The 19075-nt window shown below is 37.6% G+C and overlaps 1 protein-coding gene across 1 annotated transcript; it reads right to left on the reverse strand.

Moving 5' to 3' along the window:
• Positions 1–14484: 14484 nt before the first annotated feature.
• Positions 14485–14974, reverse strand: LOC145112316 (uncharacterized). The gene is made up of 2 exons (XM_079048491.1): positions 14860–14974; positions 14485–14792 (listed from the first exon to the last, which is right to left on the reverse strand). The coding sequence occupies exons 1-2, from the start codon at positions 14972–14974 to the stop codon at positions 14485–14487; spliced, it is 423 nt and encodes a 140-aa protein (XP_078904617.1).
• Positions 14975–19075: the final 4101 nt, after the last annotated feature.

Genomic DNA, 19075 nt, shown 5'->3' on the forward strand with positions numbered 1-19075 from the left:
TAGGCAATCAACGTGATTGGGTGAGTCAATGTTCTCAGCAGATGATCTCGCTGATGAGATACTCAAAGAGATTTAGGCACATACATCAACATTCTTCTAGGGACAATAAATTGTTAATGGTTACATAGTTGGCTTAAGAAGTGCCACTGTTAACCACAATAAGAATGTTACAAAATAGTAAATTACAAATAATATAAGAATACAAACAAAAGAGTTAGTCAAGGGAGGAAATATTCTAAAAGTGAAATATGTGCAGCTTTTTAAGAAAGATGATAAAGACTTTATGCATAAAATCTTTTCAACTGAATGGCCATAAATGTACTTCCATTTTCTGAGATATCTACCCCTTTACACCATCTATAAAAGAAAGCAAACAAGATTAACTAAAACAAGAAAAAACACAATTCATAGTAAACAAAGAGAGAATGCCTTTAATCGTTGAGGTTTTACATATTGATTCCAAACTTCATGTTCACCAAGAACGAAAGAAGAATATGAACCAATCTTTGTCACCAACGAGTTAAGAGGATCCAATCATTATAAGATTTTGAGTTATGAGAATCACCAATACAAGACTCGAAGGTTCCACTCATTGTCATCCTTGAAGAAAAATAAGGTGGGATCGCTGTCTTGTTGAAGATGCCTCTGGATTTCTAAAGGGAGTTGGTGTTGTAGTGAGAGCATCTATGAAAATAGATGTACTATGTTACCAAACTTCACCTCATTCCATTTCAACAAATATAGGCTCTTCAATAAGGAAGAGATAAGTTCCCAAAAGAACACTTAGTGGCACAATTCTCTCCTATCAGGTCTCATCAACATGATGCAACTAGTCAATCAGCATGGGCATCAGTGTCAGTGAGAGAGTAGTTGGTGCTGCTAAGAAGATATAGAGTCAGCGTCAACTAGATCCACAAGGAGGGTGATGTTGGGTTTTAGTATACTACAACATCCTATGGTGCACATACAACCCTAAATACCTTGGATCTATGTTTTCTCTATTATACATGCAAATGGTTTCCAAGGCATTAAACCTATAACTAGCATGCATTTGACATAAACCATATAATATACTAGTTAGGGAAACATACCTTTTATGTGGCTTGAAGTCTTGATGTATTTGGCCTTAAGAGCTTAGCACCAATAGTATGAAATGCCTCAAATAGAATCACAACACACCTAGGACAAAGGTGGCTCTTGAGAGAGAATTCCATGCACCAAAACACCTCCATATTTCTCTAAGAAAAGAAGTGGTGATTTTGGCTATGGAGTAACCTATTTATATGTAGGATTCCAAGGGTCATGGGTATAACCCATAATCCATACCCATGGGTTTTATGATCCAAGGTTCATGTGGCCCAACTCTTTATGTATCCATACATAAACTTGGTCCAACATGGATCATAAGCCCAACACATATAAATATAACTAATTATCATAATTAGTCCCCATAGATTTAATTAGTCTCTTTTGATCACTAAATTAATTCCAAATTAATTCTTGATCGATACTAATTAAAACATATGATTTCATATTAATATATTATAACTTATAATATATTAATAAACCATAAATAACCTTCTCTCAAAAGTCCATCCTAACAAATTGTCCTGATGATATGCAACCCAAATGGACCATGCTACTCTCGGGTCAAGTACATACCAATAATAGTTATGGGCTTAGACATCTAATCCAATAGTCTCCCACTTGGATAAGTCTAAAACAATTATTGCAAGTACGACTTCATAACCCGACTGGCAATCGTAGCTCTTAAAGCCGCTGTCGAACTCTGAACAAATCAATGACGCGTCCATTAGATAAGGGATCATATATTCCTCCATTCTAGATATCATATGGACTGAGACGTGGATTATAATCATTCTCTCTGTCCATTTGTTGTTTCCTAATTTTCGATTTATGATGACTGACTGATTGAACAAATCAAATCAGTCATGGCTTGGCCAAGCACTCACATGTGTCATCGCTAAATCATCGAGGGACCCACAAATATCGCTTTTATCCCGAAGGTAAAAGGAATGGATAAACTTCGACTCATATGGCTTGTTCTACTACTTGTTGAATCATACACAAAGGCACGTTTTATAACATCGAGTTACCAAATGCGTTTTCGTGCAATCAATGTATAACCAACTCATAGTAACAACTCATATCTCTAGGTTTGAAGAATATAAGATATTATGGTCTCATGGTCACTCGTGATAAAATCCATGAAGTGATTCAAATGAGCGCGGGTTGAATCCAATACTCAGAACTTATGAGCACTCATGAGTGTTGTAGCACCACTTTGTCCACCAACTTGGACCTCTACAAACCAACCCATGACAGTCTTGATTCATATCTACTTCCAACATATGACCGACTGTTGATGGTTTGAATAACTTAATCATTCAGGAAGAGCGACTTAGTTATTCTGGAAGTCAAAACATGCAAAGTGAAACACAAGAATAAATGAATCAAATATGGTATCAAACCCTATGAATATAAATAAACACTTTTATTTATCACCATACTGATTACTCATTATTCATTGTTTCGGTTTTATCAACTTTATACTTGAATTAAAAACACTAGTTGTCCCATGCTCCAAGCATGTACACTATGTTTTTCTTAAACAATAGCTTTGCCATACACCAAGTATGCACTCTATGTTTGTCTATGATCCTTACTTTGTGAAATAAACCAATTGAACATAATTTCAATGATTCTAATTTCACACTCCCAAATGCTTAACGAAAAATGTAAGAATTTCAAATTCCTATCATTTATCGAAATCTGTTTAGATTTTAAACTTATATGCACTGACCCTCCTGTAATGAATATGTACAAAGTCACAAAGACTTGTCAACAGTCATTATAAGGTATTCCAATGGAGATCAACTCCATGGAAACTAAGTCTCATATTCAAAGTACATTGCTTTGGACATGCTTCTTGCATTAAGTTTTCTAATCTTACACAGATAACTTCCACCTATGGAGACAACTCCATATTCTCATTTTGACTATCACTTCTAAATAAGAGATGCCTCTTTTCAGAATATGTCAATATGGTCCTTCCAAAATTAGCACTATACTTCCAACTGTTCCTGAGCAACCAATCTTTGGTAAACCGCAGATTGTCCTTGACAATTGCTTAATCATTTTAGTCATATCCAATTCTAGACCTTTTCCCTTCTTAATGCCTCTAGGCATTTGGAAAAATTTAGAAATGACAAATATTATAGCACATGCAATCGATCATGTACCCAAAGCAAATGGTACACGATTCATGATGTCTCACATAAAGACATGATTCTAGACCAGTCTTTTGCTACAATATTTTTATTTGCCATGTTTTCAAAATTTGACTATGAAGAGGGATGCCATAATCATAATCGAATTTTGAGAACGCAATATATAGAATTTCCTTAAGTTGAACCAATCCAACATGAAATTCATATATATATTCTTGACTAAAGATGATTAAGGTCTCAATCTAAGCCTTTAGAATTGAAATGAAGTATATCCTCTCCCTTAATTATAGCAAAACAACTTTTTCAATCCCTGCAGCCTCACGAATTGAAACTTTTGTTTTGTATAATTAGCATTGCTAACTTGCAACACTAACAATAATTATCATGCTCCCACTAACATGATGATTATTGGCATAACACTTATGCTCCCAGTAAAGGGCCTGCCATTGCTTCCAAGTTGTTATGCAACCAATTGAGAACTTTCAGAACTGCTATGCAAAGCCAAATTTAACTGGAATGGGCACAGAATATGTCAACACGATAGGTTATAAACCTCAAGTCGTGTGCTAGTGAAGAACCTCAGGTTTTATTCTTGATTAGTTCTTGAAATTCTTTTTAGGATCTTTAAGACTCCCACTATCCTCTTGACATATAAGACTATCTTGCTAAATATTCAAGAGATAGTGCGGATTCTTTATCAAGACAAACACTTCACACAATTGGCCTTAGTTGGTCTTTGTTTTATCCAAAACATCGCAACTTACCAATTTCAAATGTACAAGGGTAGGACACGTTTACTCTTACATTTGACAAGTGTTTTAAACCTTTCTTTAAGATATGTCACTCAAGTTACAATCTTGGAGTATGACTCTAAGAATTGTTTTGGAACGAAGTATGACTCATCTTCCTGATCTAACCATTTCAACAATTCATGACTCCTCTTCTTAGTCATAAGAATGCACTAAGATGACCTTTAGAGGACTAATTGTGATATGATTTCTAAATCATTAAGATGGTCACAAACATGATACTAAAGTACTCTCCCATCTTTTCAGATTTGAGAAACTTTTATCTTTCTGCCTAATTTGATTCTTCCCATTCGTTTTACCATACATTGAGACTTTTCCAATGTTTCATAATTATACTTAAACTTGTAAGTATAACCATATTTACTAAACTTTAGTAAATCAAATAGTCTTAACAAGCTTTGTGGTGGACATGACCAGTGCACAAGAATGTGTACTGGATCCCTTTAGTCCTTCACTTGACTCACACATCCATGTGAACAAGTAATTAGTCTTGATTTTCCAATGCTTGAAAGTTCTCATTCATCATACTATTCAACTTGCATGATTCCAAGTTTCGGTCCAATTGAAACTTAGGCGATGAGGAACTTTCCTGATTTGGTAAATTTAGACACTACCACAAATGAAAGAATCAAATCCATTTTCCAATATTGCTGTCAGTGGAATCATATAAGCAACAATTTTCCACAAATGCAATTGTAAGGATACTTCAAATAAATAAAATTAAACAATTTTCTTTTATTTTAAAACTTTGCGGAAAAACTTATCCTTACAATCCACATGGAAAATTGTTGTTATCTATTCCTTAGCAAGATATCATAACTTCTTAAGCAGCTGCTCAAAATTCTGATGCGATCGAAATCCACCTTCGCGATCAGAATCAGCATATACTTCCTTTAAGATTTCTCTCTATTCTTTGATTCTTAAAACATCAACATGTGACCCAGTCACATCATGTAATGAGGATCTCAGAATAGAACTTAACAGAGTTAGATAATGGGCTCTACCTGATGTAGAGTCAAACTTATTAACTTTAACATCCTTAGGTAAATTTGGCAGCTTTGCAATCAACGCCCCTTCCTTTGGCAAAATAAACATATGGACCCTTTGGTAATGGGACTATCTCAGACTTAGCCTTTCTCTTTACCATTTGGTCAACCGGGTTGACTATGGCCAATCGCTTTCTATTGGGAAGAGAATGCTTTTTCTGGATTTCCAGTGTCACCATTGTCACTGTCCATAAATTTTTTTTGGAAGTTGATCTTCTAATCAAATTTGCTTTACTATCGTTCCAAATCATTGCTGATTCAGCAGCACCAAGCAAATAGATATGATCATTAAGGTTCATGTCATAGTCTGTTTCATAGTAGTCCCAAAGGAACTCACTACGTGACTTAGAAAGTGATTGAACATCCAACTTTCTCAAGACTTTGACACCCAACTCTCCCAGCTTGTCAATATGTGACTTCATCTCTAAGATGTGATCACACATAGACCTTGCTTGCCATTAGGGCTTGAGTGACCTTGAACTTGTGGGTTAGGGAGAATAACTGGAGGATGTGGAGGAAGAGAAGTATGACTTCCATTAGCCAAACTCGGGAAGTCATATTCATTAGGAAAGCTTGGTTTGGGAAGATCATTATTGTCTAAACCAGACATCAACAATGGGAGAAATTCACGTAAAGTTGATTTAAGTCCTTAATATAACACCCAATATGATATAGTAAGGCTAAGACCCAACAAACTATTTTATAACTTGGAAGAGGGATGCCGTAATCCAAGCTATAAAATATTTGAAGGTAGGTGAATGACGATTCACCAATTTCCACCAAGATAAACGAAATGTATTATTAGGTTTTAATTGGTTTTGAAACTCCTAGATTCTTTTGAGATTCACTGAACTTTTCAATGGCATGTTTCAATCTCGAGTGTGCCCTTCAGGTTTTGTGACTGGGATGCCGAGGATCACAAAACAAGGTGTGAAGTAACCATGCAAATATACTTGGTACCCTTAATATTTACCCCTCAATCGATGTGCCGGTTAACCACACACGCTCCAACGATACTATGATAAACATTAAGTTATCCTTTGCCTACCTTGTTAAGTCCAGATTAGTGTGCCGGTTAACCACACACGCTCCACTAACAACTTAAACAAAGTGCAAAGTGTAATTTCATGGATTAGCACCTTATTCACATTTTCCTAAGTAACTAAGATTGGGAATTTATAAGTGTTTAGTTACTTAGTATTTATCATTATACTTATAATGAAGGGAGAATTATAGTCCTTGTCCTACCTGTTCGGCTAACGACCCTCCACCGGCCAAGGAAGCGGTGAGTGATAGTGGACACCCATTAAACTGCCATTTTATAGGCAGTAACCTTATACCCCCCTTATAGACCGACTTCGTGAATGAGGCCTACTAATGGTAAGACGACTTTATCTTATACATATCTATATAATTAAAATATACATGGGGGGTAACTTTACAAATTCCAAAACTTGAGGACAAGTTTTGAAATCTTTCAAAACTCTTGGATTTTTCATAACTTATGAGTTTAATTAAGGTTTAATGAAAAAAAAATTCAAGTTCCATAACTTGAGGACAAGTTATGGAAGACATTAAATCATTTAATGATGACATTAAAAATAGTGACTCTTCTATTTTCATAACCTATGAGACTTAATGACACTTTAAAAAGAAAAACTCTTCACTTTCCATAACTTGAGGACAAGTTATGGAGTTCATAAAAACCATTAAGATCAAATATTCCAATTAACACAATAATCAAATAATTTTTCTATGATCTAGATTAAACTCATAAGTAAAGATAATTCACATAAACAATTTTCAAGAAATTAGATAATCATATAAACTAATACAAATCTTGAAACTTTGACAATTATCCTTTGAAGACTCTTGGAATTCATAACCTAAAGAGTTAATAAATGAGACATTTCACATCCATAACTTATGGTAGTTTCAAAACTCTTAAGATCATAAATTTAAAAAAAACTTTTGAGTTCCAAAATTTTATGACAAAATTTGTAACTCCTTAAAACCATTTAGATCAAACTTTCAAAACAAATAAAATAATCATATCATTCTATCTTTTAATAAATTGACCTAATTCAACTCTTGTAGTAAAGTGACTTAAATTTTATAAATAATTAGTTTTTCATAAAATCAAGTAATTATCATAAAATTTGACAAACTTCATGGTTTTTTTTCTTTTTTTTTCCTTCAACTTGAAAAAAAAATACATTTGCATCAAATATAATAGAAACAACCCATGGCTCTGATACCACTGTTGGGTTTTAGTATACTACAACATCCTATGGTGCACATACAACCCTAAATACCTTGGATCTATGTTTTCTCTATTATACATGCAAATGGTTTCCAAGGCATTAAACCTATAACTAGCATGCATTTGACATAAACCATATAATATACTAGTTAGGGAAACATACCTTTTATGTGGCTTGAAGTCTTGATGTATTTGGCCTTAAGAGCTTAGCACCAATAGTATGAAATGCCTCAAATAGAATCACAACACACCTAGGACAAAGGTGGCTCTTGAGAGAGAATTCCATGCACCAAAACACCTCCATATTTCTCTAAGAAAAGAAGTGGTGATTTTGGCTATGGAGTAACCTATTTATATGTAGGATTCCAAGGGTCATAGGTATAACCCATAATCCATACCTATGGGTTTTATGATCCATGGTTCATGTGGCCCAACTCTTTATGTATCCATACATAAACTTAGTCCAACATGGATCATAAGCCCAACACATATAAATATAACTAATTATCATAATTAGTCCCCATAGATTTAATTAGTCTCTTTTGATCACTAAATTAATTCCAAATTAATTCTTGATCGATAATAATTAAAACATATGATTTCATATTAATATATTATAACTTATAATATATTAATAAACCATAAATAACCTTCTCTCAAAAGTCCATCCTAACAAATTGTCATGATGATATGCAACCCAAATGGACCATGCTACTCTCGGGTCAAGTACATACCAATAATAGTTATGGGCTTAGACATCTAATCCAACAGGTGATGTGAGCTAACAGCTTCTTCATGTGAGCTAACAGCTTCTTGTACATCACTTCATAGTTCTCAGCACTTTGGGCTTCGTTCTTCTCTTTGCAGTCCTTGCATAATGGTCAGGGCTTCCACAATTAAAAAAGTTACCTTCGATTTTCCTTTCTTAAGTGGATCTTCTTGCTGAATTTCATCCCATGAGTTGAACTCTTCTTCCCCTGTTTGATCTGTTTTCTTCATAACGTTTGACAATAAGTACAGCTCTGGCAAAAAGTTCATCAGTGTGGTCTTCAACATTCTCTTCACCCTGATCTGAGATATTTGAGTCGTTGATGTGCTTCATTGCTCCATTTCAACAAACGAAAGCTATGGATTTTTCCTTGCTTGATTCCTTCATGATATCTTTGTGGAGAGATTTGGTCTCTTCGTAGTTACGAAGGTTTCCAAACAAGTAGTTCAGATCCACGGTGTCGAACTTTTCACTGTTTCTAAGAACATTAGAGTGATGTTCCCAACTTTTTCCCAGAGAATCCAGGAACTTCAAAACTAACTAAAAAGAATGCTTGACAATTTCTAGCCTACGCATATCATTAACCAAACATTTAAACTAGTTAAATGTTTGGGTTAGTGATTCACCTTGTTGAGCGAAGAAATGCTTGTATCTCCGATTAAGATTGTTGATGGTTGTGGCATGTACTTCCACAGTACCTTCAAAAGCCACTGTCATCGTTTCCATTATCTCTTGGGTTGAGTCACAATTCAGCGCAAGATGATACACATGATAGGGAAGAGAGTTTCTTATTGCAGCTCTGGCTTTGACATCAAAATTAAACAGTCTCTTGTCATCATTGTAATAACTAGTCTCTGTTTTTTGCTTCAAGGGACCAACATGAGCATTGTTGGAAATACATTGATACATAGGAATGTGAGGACCTTTGTCAAAAATTTTACGAATCTCATAATCCATGGTATCAAGAACAACCATGACCTTAGTTTTCCACATGGGGAAGTTGTGTTCATCGAAAGGAGGAATCTTGTTCAGACCAAAGGACTTTGAATTACTGGAAATCGACATGATTACTTGAGTGTATTCAAAAACCCGCTCTGATACCAATTGAAGGTTTATGACGATCGGATACACTTCAAGTACAACAAACAAGAACAAATTTACTAAGCAAATAACAAACAGAAAAGTAAATAACACAGAGGATTCACTAAATTGTCTTTCACCAAGAAAGAGGTTGTCACACAGACGGTCACAAAGACGATTACGACACCACATCGTAGGTTAAATTAGGGTTTGACCCTAATGTTGAATATGTACTAACCTATACAAGTATATCCATTGATTAAAGGAATTGTATCTAATCTATACTAAGAAAAAATCGTTATCACTAAGATATCGGATCTGCTATCTACTATATACTTATTTGTATCATTACCTAATATACAAAAGATTAATTAGAATAATTATCTTCACGTTGACGCTGATAGACTTGATACGCTGACGTTGATAGTGATGTACACACTGACGCTAACAGATAGCGTGTAGAGTTTTTGACTCATCAGATCATAAGGTGTGACCTTATATATATATATATATATATATATATATATATATATATATATATATATATATATATATATATATATATATATATATATATATATAATACGTAGAATATCCTAAGATTATATGTTTTATAATATTTCAATATAAAATGTGTTAACAATATTCTCTTAGAATATTAAAATATTCAGATATTATATTTTTATGAACAATAGAATATTATAATATTACACATAAAAATTGTAACGTCCCAAAAATACTAAGTAAATTTTTTTGTTTTTAAGTCAGCCGAAATAAACATTCTTTCATTCCAAAAGCCCATCAAAGTATAGAATTGTATCAAATAGTTAGAGTACAAAACAAGTCATAAAATACGGAACACCGGTGGATGCGATACAATCACGTCAAGCTCTTTCTTTTGGAACCTGACATACCTGAAACATAAACATAAATTGTAAGCACAAAGCTTAGTGAGTTCCCCAAAATATCACACACCATACAGGCATCAGGCCTCACTTTGCATTCACCGAGCCCTGCCCAGTACTCGTCGGGCCCCGCCCGGTTAACAAGCCCATTCGTAACATATAGTGGGCCCCGCCCAACATACATACAAACACATGTAAGAGACAAAAAGACAGCTAGGATCTTGCAACGTAATCCAATTTTCTAGCATTGGTGCATTCGACCCACAAGTACGGTGAAAAGACTCACCTCAATCAATCAACAATTAGATCTCACACTCGAACTGTTGGTGCTGAAGTCTCTCCTAGTAAACATAACCAAAACCAAACCCTAATTAGCTATTAGGGTAATTATCTCAACTTAGCAAGTCCAGAATACCATGACAAATCCATATTTTGGCAATGCACCATTTTTCCCTTCCTAGTCCTAAACACTAACAATTGACCAAAAGTCAAACTGGTCAACCTTGTTGACATACGCGTTGTGTACTCAATCTCTATGTTGGGCATAAATTCTTACTCCTGAAAACAGGTGGCAAACAAGCTACGTGCCGCATAACCCAGATTACACCCTTCGTAACCATACAACTTTCCATCATCTACTTTAACGTCTTAATACCTTATGATTAGACGTCCAATTCTCAGATCTGGACCTAATAGACGTCTTAACTAATAAATTCATAAAATTTATGCCTTTGCATGGCTCAAGAGGTTATAAAACCTAACCCTAAGTCTAAAGACCATTCAAAAGCTTAAGATGTGTTGAATGAATGGATGAGAGTGCCCAGGTTCCCATTTTTATAACTTCCCAAACTCAAATATAACAGAATATGGTGCTCACAAGGTATGGAGTAGCTTATACTCCATAAAACCAAAGTCTTGGGACAAAAGCATAACAAACCATCAACCAACTCAAGATCTAACAAAATAAAACATAAATGTTCAACTTTATATCTCCTAGAGGCAAATGACGAAACAAAAAGTCTAGATCTTCAAGTTTGAGGCTTTCCAATGCTTCTCCAAGGAACTTCTCTTTCACAAAACACACAAAAATCACACTAAGGCCTTAAACTCTCACAAGTAGGGCTAGCGTTTCAAGAAGACTGATGGAGAGGGTGGACGCTGATGGTAAGAAGGGCCTCAATGAGATTAAGGTCCTTAAATAAGGTCCGAGACCCCGAAATTAGGGTTTGCACCCTGTGCGGTTACGCCCTATGTACATCATTAAGTCCATGTGTCCAAGTTAATGAGTTACGCCCTGCGTAACTCGGGTAACTACACCCCGCATAGAGCCATCATTTTCAAAATAAATAAACTTTAAATATAAAGAAATGCACCTAGAAACTGGGTGTTACAACTCTCTCCCACTTGAATCAGACTTCGTCCTTGAAGTCTACCGCTGCAAATAACTAGGGATAATGCTCCCTCATATCCTCCTTAGGCTTCCACGTCCACTCTGAACCCAATTTACGGCTTCGCAGAGTCTTCACCTTCCTGTCAATGTGCTCTTTCACCTGAATATCCTTCCATGGAACTACTGCAAAATCATCAACCAGACATTTTCGTAGCTGCGAGACATGAAAAGTGCTTTGAATCTGACTGAGCTCATCGGGTAACTCCAAACAATATACAACCCTCCCTACCTGGGAAATAACCCTAAAAGGACCAATATATCTGGGACGTAGCTTCCCCTTCTTACCGAATTGAATGACACCTTTCCACGGTGATACCTTCAGCAGTACCATATCCCCGACCTGAAACTCCAAATTTGATCGACGTCTATCAGCATAACTCTTCCTTCGGCTCTGTGCGGTCTGAAGCCTTCTATGCACCTAATGTATCACTCCGTAGTCCTGAGTACCACCTTTGAACTCCCCATGACATTATCACCGACCACACCCCAACAAATCAAGGTCCGAAACTTCCTCCCGTAGAGCATCTCGAGGGGAGGTCGAACAATACTTACATTGTAGCTATTGTTGTATGAGAACTCAGTCAATGGGAGATACAAATCCCAACTACCACCAAAGTCCAAAACACATGCTCGGAGCATATCCTCTAGAGTATAAATAGTCCACTCACTTTCACCGTCAATCTGCGGGTGAAAAGTCGTGTTGAAGTACAATCGAGAACCCAAATCCTCATGAAATCTCTTCTAGAATCTGGAAGTGAAGCGTACATCCCGATCTGAAACCACTGATACGGGAACACCGTGTCAGGAAACCACCTCTCGGATGTAGATGTTTGCCAATTTCTCTGCCGAGATGCTCTGTTGGATAGGGATAAAATGCGCACTCTTGGTCACTCGATCCATAATGAAACAAATCAAACCCAACCCTCGTGCTGTCCGTGGTAATTTTGTGATGAAATCTATCGTGATATCTTCCCATTTCCAAAGGGGAATATCCTAACGGATCCATTTTTCCATGAGGTCGCTGATTCTTGACGTTGAATTTCCTATAAGTCAAGCACCTCTCCACATACCAGCTACATCCCGCTTTATGCAAGACCATGAATAGTCAATCCGGAGATCTTTATACATTTTATTCGTACCCGGGTGAATAAAGAACTTTGACTTGTGTACCTCCTCCTTCGGAATCTACCGTGAACCACCCAAATACGGACCCAAAACCCTCTGATGCAAGGTCAACAATCCCCGACTATCATAATAAAAAGAGGACACATGACCCACTATGCGCTCACTCTTCCAGTGCTCCTCTTTCATTGCCTCGACCTGATCCTCGTGAATCCGCTCTAGCAATGGGGTAACCATCGTCATTCTCAAACAACGATCCCAAATAGGTGAGCTAGTCACCTAGCGACTCAGAACATCTACCACCACGTTATCCATCTCGGGGTGGTATAAAATCTCGCCGGCGTAATCTTTCACTACTTTAAGCCATCTACACTGCCTCAGATTCAGATTTGGCTGATCCATCAAGTACCTCAAGCTCTTGTGATCCATATAAATGATGCAACGGACCCTATATAGGTAAGTCACCAAATCTTGAGGGTGAAAACCATAGCCCCCGGCTCTAAATCATGTGTAGGATAATTCGCCTCATAAGGCTTCAACTGCCTCGACGCATAGGCGACCACGCGATCACGCTGCATAAGCATTCCACCCAATCATGTGATGGAAGCATCACAATAAACCACAAAGCCATCAACACCCTCAGTCAAAGCTAATATTGGAGCCTCAAATAGTGTCTGCCTTAGAATCTCAAACGTTGTCTATTGCTCATGCCCCCAACGGAAAGTAACTAACTTCTTCGTCAACCTGGTCAACGAAACTGCCATCTTGGAGAAATTCTCAATGAACCTCCGATAGTACCTTGCTAAGCAAAGGATACTCCGAATATCCGATGGAGACCTTGGAACCTCCCACTACATCATGGCCGTGATCTTGGCCGGATCGACCAATATACCCTTCTGATTGATGAGGTGCCCCAAGAACTACACCTCGCAGAACAAGAAGTCACACTTGGAGAATTTGGCATAAAACCTCTCGCTCCTCAAAGTCTCTAGAACCTTTCGCTAGAGATCCTCATGCTTCTCCTTGGTCTTAGAATAGACCAAGATATAATTAATGAAGATGATCACTAACCGATCCAGAATCGACCTACAAACATGTGCATGAGGTCCATGAACACTTCCAATGCATTAATGAGACCAAAAGGCACCACAACGAACTCGTAATGTCCATGACGAGTTCTGAAAGCTGACTTCTAAACATCCTCATCCTGAACCCTCATCTGATGGTAGCTTGAACACAGATCAATCTTGGAAAACCAAGACGCACCCTGCAACTAGTTAACAAATTATCAATCATCAGAAGTGGATAACGGTTCTTCACCGGTAACTTGTTCAGCTCCCGGTATTCGATGCACATCCTGTGGGATCCGTCATTCTTCTTCATAAACAGTATCGGTGCTCCCCGGGGTGAACTACTTGTCCGGATAAACCCCTTGTCTAATAGCTCTTGCAACTGTGTAGACAACTCATGCATCTCAGGTGGTGCTAACTTATAAGGTGTCTTGGCGATCGAAGTTGCAAACAAGATCAATACGGAACTCAACCTGCCTCTCCAGAGGCACTCCAGGAAAGTCCCCCGGGAACACATCGGGATACTCCTGAACGATCGACCCATCATCAACTGTCCTATTTCCCTCCTCTCTGGTATCTAATACGTACGCCACAAAATCCAAGCATCCTTACTGAAGATACCTCATACCTCTCGCGGCTGAACAGAGAGCGGGTCTATGCTGAGCACCCTTGCTATGAATAACTAGTTATCCCCCACTTGGGGTTCAAAACCGAACTAACTAGTACTCGCAATCAATCATGGCCCCATTAGGGTTCAAAAAATCCATCCCCATGATGATCTTGCTCTCGCGCAATGAAATGGGAACTAAGTCAATCGGATACCTCTCTCGAAATAACTCCAGAGTACAACCCTGATGAATTATCGACACTCTCATTTGACGATCAATGACAATCACAACCTCTAATGAATAATCAAGCTCTCCATGGGAATCATCGAATCTCTTGCTAAGAGCAAGAGCTACAAATGATCGAGTGACGCCCAAATCAAAAAGTACCATGTTCGGAACACCGTTCATTAGGAACATCCCTATAACGCAACATACACAATAAGCATAAAAATAAAACAATAAATAAGATAAGGATAAGATACATACCGGTAACCACATCCGGTGTTGCACGAGACTCCTCAATTGTCAGCTGGAACGTTCGACTCCTCACAACTGGCACCCGCACCTTGCCCTGGCGGCCGTCAGTGATCCTTAATGTCATTGTAGCGGGTGCTGCCACTACTCCCACTTTCAAACTCGGGCAATCGGCCTTCTTGTGGCCCCTCTGATTGAAATGGAAGCAAATCAAACTCGATCCCTGGGTGGTGGTGGTGGCAGTGCAATTCTTGCTGTAGTGACCAGTCTTGCCGCACTTGAAGTAGCCAAAACCACCCACCCTACAAACCCTCTCGTGCGTCTTTCCGCACTTGCTACAATGGCTCCAACCGTACTGACCCCTCGATCGAGAATCAAAAACATTGGGATTCTGCGTTGAGCTTTCTGATACCTAAGCCTAAACCGGCTTCCTCTTCCTCATAGTCTCCAAATAACTCTCCCGTTCCCGAGCCCTCACTATCATGTCCTCCAAGGTCCTGCGGCTGGATATATTCACAAATTCTCGTATCTCATCCTTCAACATACCATCGTACCTCGCGTTCTTCATCTCCTCGTCTGCTACATACTGCAGAACCAGTAACATCCTCTCATGGATCATGGCGATGATCTTCGCCACAGTCTCAGTAGTCTGGCGAACGTCCTGAAACTCCCTCGCCAGCTATTGAACCTCCATCACCGATGCAAACTTAACCCTGAATCTCATCACAAAATCCTCCTATGTTATCGTCTCAACAACCTCGCCTCCCAAGGTATGGTCTACCTCCTCCTACCAATCATGGGCTCTGTTTTTCAGATGACAAGTTGTAAATCTGACCTTCGACCCCTCAAGGTAGAAGCTAGTCCGGAAAGCGTTTGCGATGTCCGCGAACCATCGCATGCTAACAATGGGGTCCTTCATCCCAAAGAACTCAGGAGCCTCACACGCACGAAACTTTCGAAAAGTAAGAGTGTGTGCTCCAACCATAGCCACCATCTCAGTATGGAATACGCCCATACGATCATCCATAATCTCCATAATGTCCTCCTTGATTGTACAAAAGATCACAAGATTCTGCTCCATATTATTACGGGTAATCTAAGATGATATGAACTCTCGTATCCACTCATCATTCGAGTCGGCCCTAGATCCCGGACCCGATCCATCACCAGAATCAAAAACTCCTCTAGTGACCACCATACTGAAAATAAACAATGCAAACCTTCAGAAAACACTCGAAGACTCCCACACCCTGCGAGTTCCTTAGTATCCTGGAGATTTCCCTTAACTCGAGTACAAATCATGTGCTTTCCATAGTACAGGCCCAATACTACCTTCCACACCTATTCGTACTTTCCTCAAGGGTCGCCCTGATTTCCCTAAGTTACTCGCTTACTACCAAAGATTCGCCAATCCTACTAAACAAAGCATCTGCCATGCTAACATACTTTTGGATTAGGTGTCTAAGCCCATAACTATAATTGGTATGTACCTGACCCGATAATAGCATAGTCCATTTGGGTTGTAACACTCTAGAACAATTTGATAGGATGGATATTTGAGGAAGAGGTTATTGTGATTTATTAATGTATTATATGTATAATATATTAATTAAGAAATCACATTATTTAATTAGTATTGATCAAGAACTAATTTGGTATTAATTTAGTGACCAAAAGAAACTGATTATTGTTAAAGGGACCGATTAGGTAAATCAGTAATACTTCTACTTGGACTCATGACTCATGTTGATTAGAGTTGGACTAAACCTATATGAGAGTCCAAGAAGGTTTAGCCCAAAAGGCCTAAGAAATATGAAGAGTCATTAGGGTTTGCATGATTGTAATCCTAAGCTATAAAAGAAGTCCCTAACGCCCTAAAATCGTCCCCCATGCACACTAGAGTTGTAGCTAGCTGATTTTGATATCCCAAACCTCTCACTCAAGTTCAGTTTCTTGTTCTTGGTTTGCTATAAGACATTTAAGGCATCACACTTGAGGTGCTAGAATCCTAAAGGTCAAAGACAAGCAAGCTACTACACAAGGTAATCTTCTAACTATTTTTATGATTCAAATGTTACCTTGCATGCTAGTTTAGGCTTTATGCTTTGGAAAAACAATGTTTCATGTATAATTAGAGAAAACTTAGTGTTGGGTTTTGAGCATTCTAACACTCCTATGGTGTACATGCAACCCTATAAACCTTGGATCTATGTTTTCTCTATTATACATGCAAATATTAACTATTCCAAGGTTTCATCCTAACTAGCATATTATGAAGCACCTATACTACAAAGTTCTAGTTAGATGACATACCTTTTGATGTAGCTTGATGTCTTCAAGCTTTAAGAGCTTAGCCCCAATAGTGTGGAAGCCTCAAATGGAATCACAAATCACCAAAACACCTTGGAAGAACTTGAGAGAATATGTATGCACACTAAAATCGGCCCACTCTTATTTTCACACACTTGTGCCATTTTGTGAGCCAAGGACCCTTTTATATATTATGGAGGATTAGGGTTACATCCATGTAAACCCTAATACCCATGACCTTTCATTTACATAGGATCCATGGGTTAAAAGCTCCATGGACCATCCATGAAAGCTTAGCCCAACCTAAATGAACTTGGCCCATTCCATATATATAAGAGTCCATATTTAATTAGTTCTTTTTGATCACTTAATTAATTCTAAATTAATTCTTGATCAATACTAATTAAATAATATGATTCCATATTAATATATTAGAACTTATAATATATTAATATAAATCATAAATATACTATTCTCAAAAGACTATCCATATAAATTGTGTCGGTGAAGTGCAACCCAAATGGACCATGCCAGGTCGGGTCAAGTACATACCAAATATAGTTATGGACTTAGACATTAATCCAACAGTCTCCCACTTGGATAAGTCTAAAACTATTATTGAGTATGACTTCAAAACCTAACTGCCAATCGTAGCTCTTAAAGCCGCCGTCGAACTCTGACCTTGTCAATGACTTGTCCATTAGATAAGGGATCATATATTCCTCCATTCTAGATATCATATGGACTGAGACATGGATTATAATCATTCTCTCTGTCCATTTGTTGTTTCCCGATTTTCGATTTATGATGACTGACTGATTGAACAAATCAAATCAGTCCTGGCTTGGCCAAGCACTCACATGTGTCATCGCTAAATCATCGAGGGACCCACAGATATCGCTTTTATCCCGAAGGTAAAAGGAATGGATAAACTTCGACTCATATGGCTTGTTCTACTACTTGTTGAATCATACACAAAGGCACGTTTTATAACATCGAGTTACCAAATGCGTTTTCGTGCAATCAATGTATAACCAACTCATAGTAACAACTCATATCTCTAGGTTTGAAGAATATAAGATATTATGGTCTCATGATCACTCGTGATAAAATCCATGAAGTGATTCAAATGAGCGCGGGTTGAATCGAATACTCAGAACTTATGAGCACTCATGAGTGTTGTAGCACCACTTTGTCCACCAAATTGGACCTCTACAAACCAACCCATGACAGTCTTGATTCATATCTACTTCCAACATATGACCGACTGTGGATGGTTTGAATAACTTAATCATCCAGGAAGAGCGACTTAGTTATTCTGGAAGTCAAAACATGCAAAGTGAAACACAAGAATAAATGAATCAAATATGGTATCAAACCCTATGAATATAAATAAACACTTTTATTTATCACCATACTGATTACTCATTATTCATTGTTTCGGTTTTATCAACTTTATACTTGAATTAAAAACACTAGTTGTCCCATGCTCCAAGCATGTACACTATGTTTTTCTTAAACAATAGCTTTGCCATACACCAAGTATGCACTCTATGTTTGTCTATGATCCTTACTTTGTGAAATAAACCAATTGAACATAATTTCAATGATTCTAATTTCACACTCCCAAATCCTTATCGAAAAATGTGAGAATTTCAAATTCCTATCATTTATCGAAATCTGTTTAGATTTTAAACTTATATGCACTGACCCTCCTGTAATGAATATGTACAAAGTCACAAAGACTTGTCAACAGTCATTATAAGGTATTCCAATGGAGATCAACTCCATGGAAACTAAGTCTCATATTCAAAGTACATTGCTTTGGACATGCTTCTTGCATTAAGTTTTCTAATCTTACACAGATAACTTCCACCTATGGAGACAACTCCATATTCTCATTTTGACTATCACTTCT

This window comes from Lactuca virosa, chromosome 5 (genome assembly GCF_052849685.1).
Source record: "Lactuca virosa cultivar CGN04683 chromosome 5, Lactuca_virosa_CGN04683_v6, whole genome shotgun sequence".
Classification (NCBI taxonomy): domain Eukaryota; kingdom Viridiplantae; phylum Streptophyta; class Magnoliopsida; order Asterales; family Asteraceae; genus Lactuca; species Lactuca virosa.

Coding starts and splice junctions, on each gene's coding strand:
- LOC145112316 (XM_079048491.1), bottom strand. CDS start 14,974: ATGACATTAAGGATCACTGACGGCCGCCAGGGCAAGGTGCGGGTGCCA. Junction 14,793..14,859: donor AACACCGGATGTGGTTACCG/GTATGTATCTTA, acceptor GTTGCGTTATAG/GGATGTTCCTAATGAACGGT.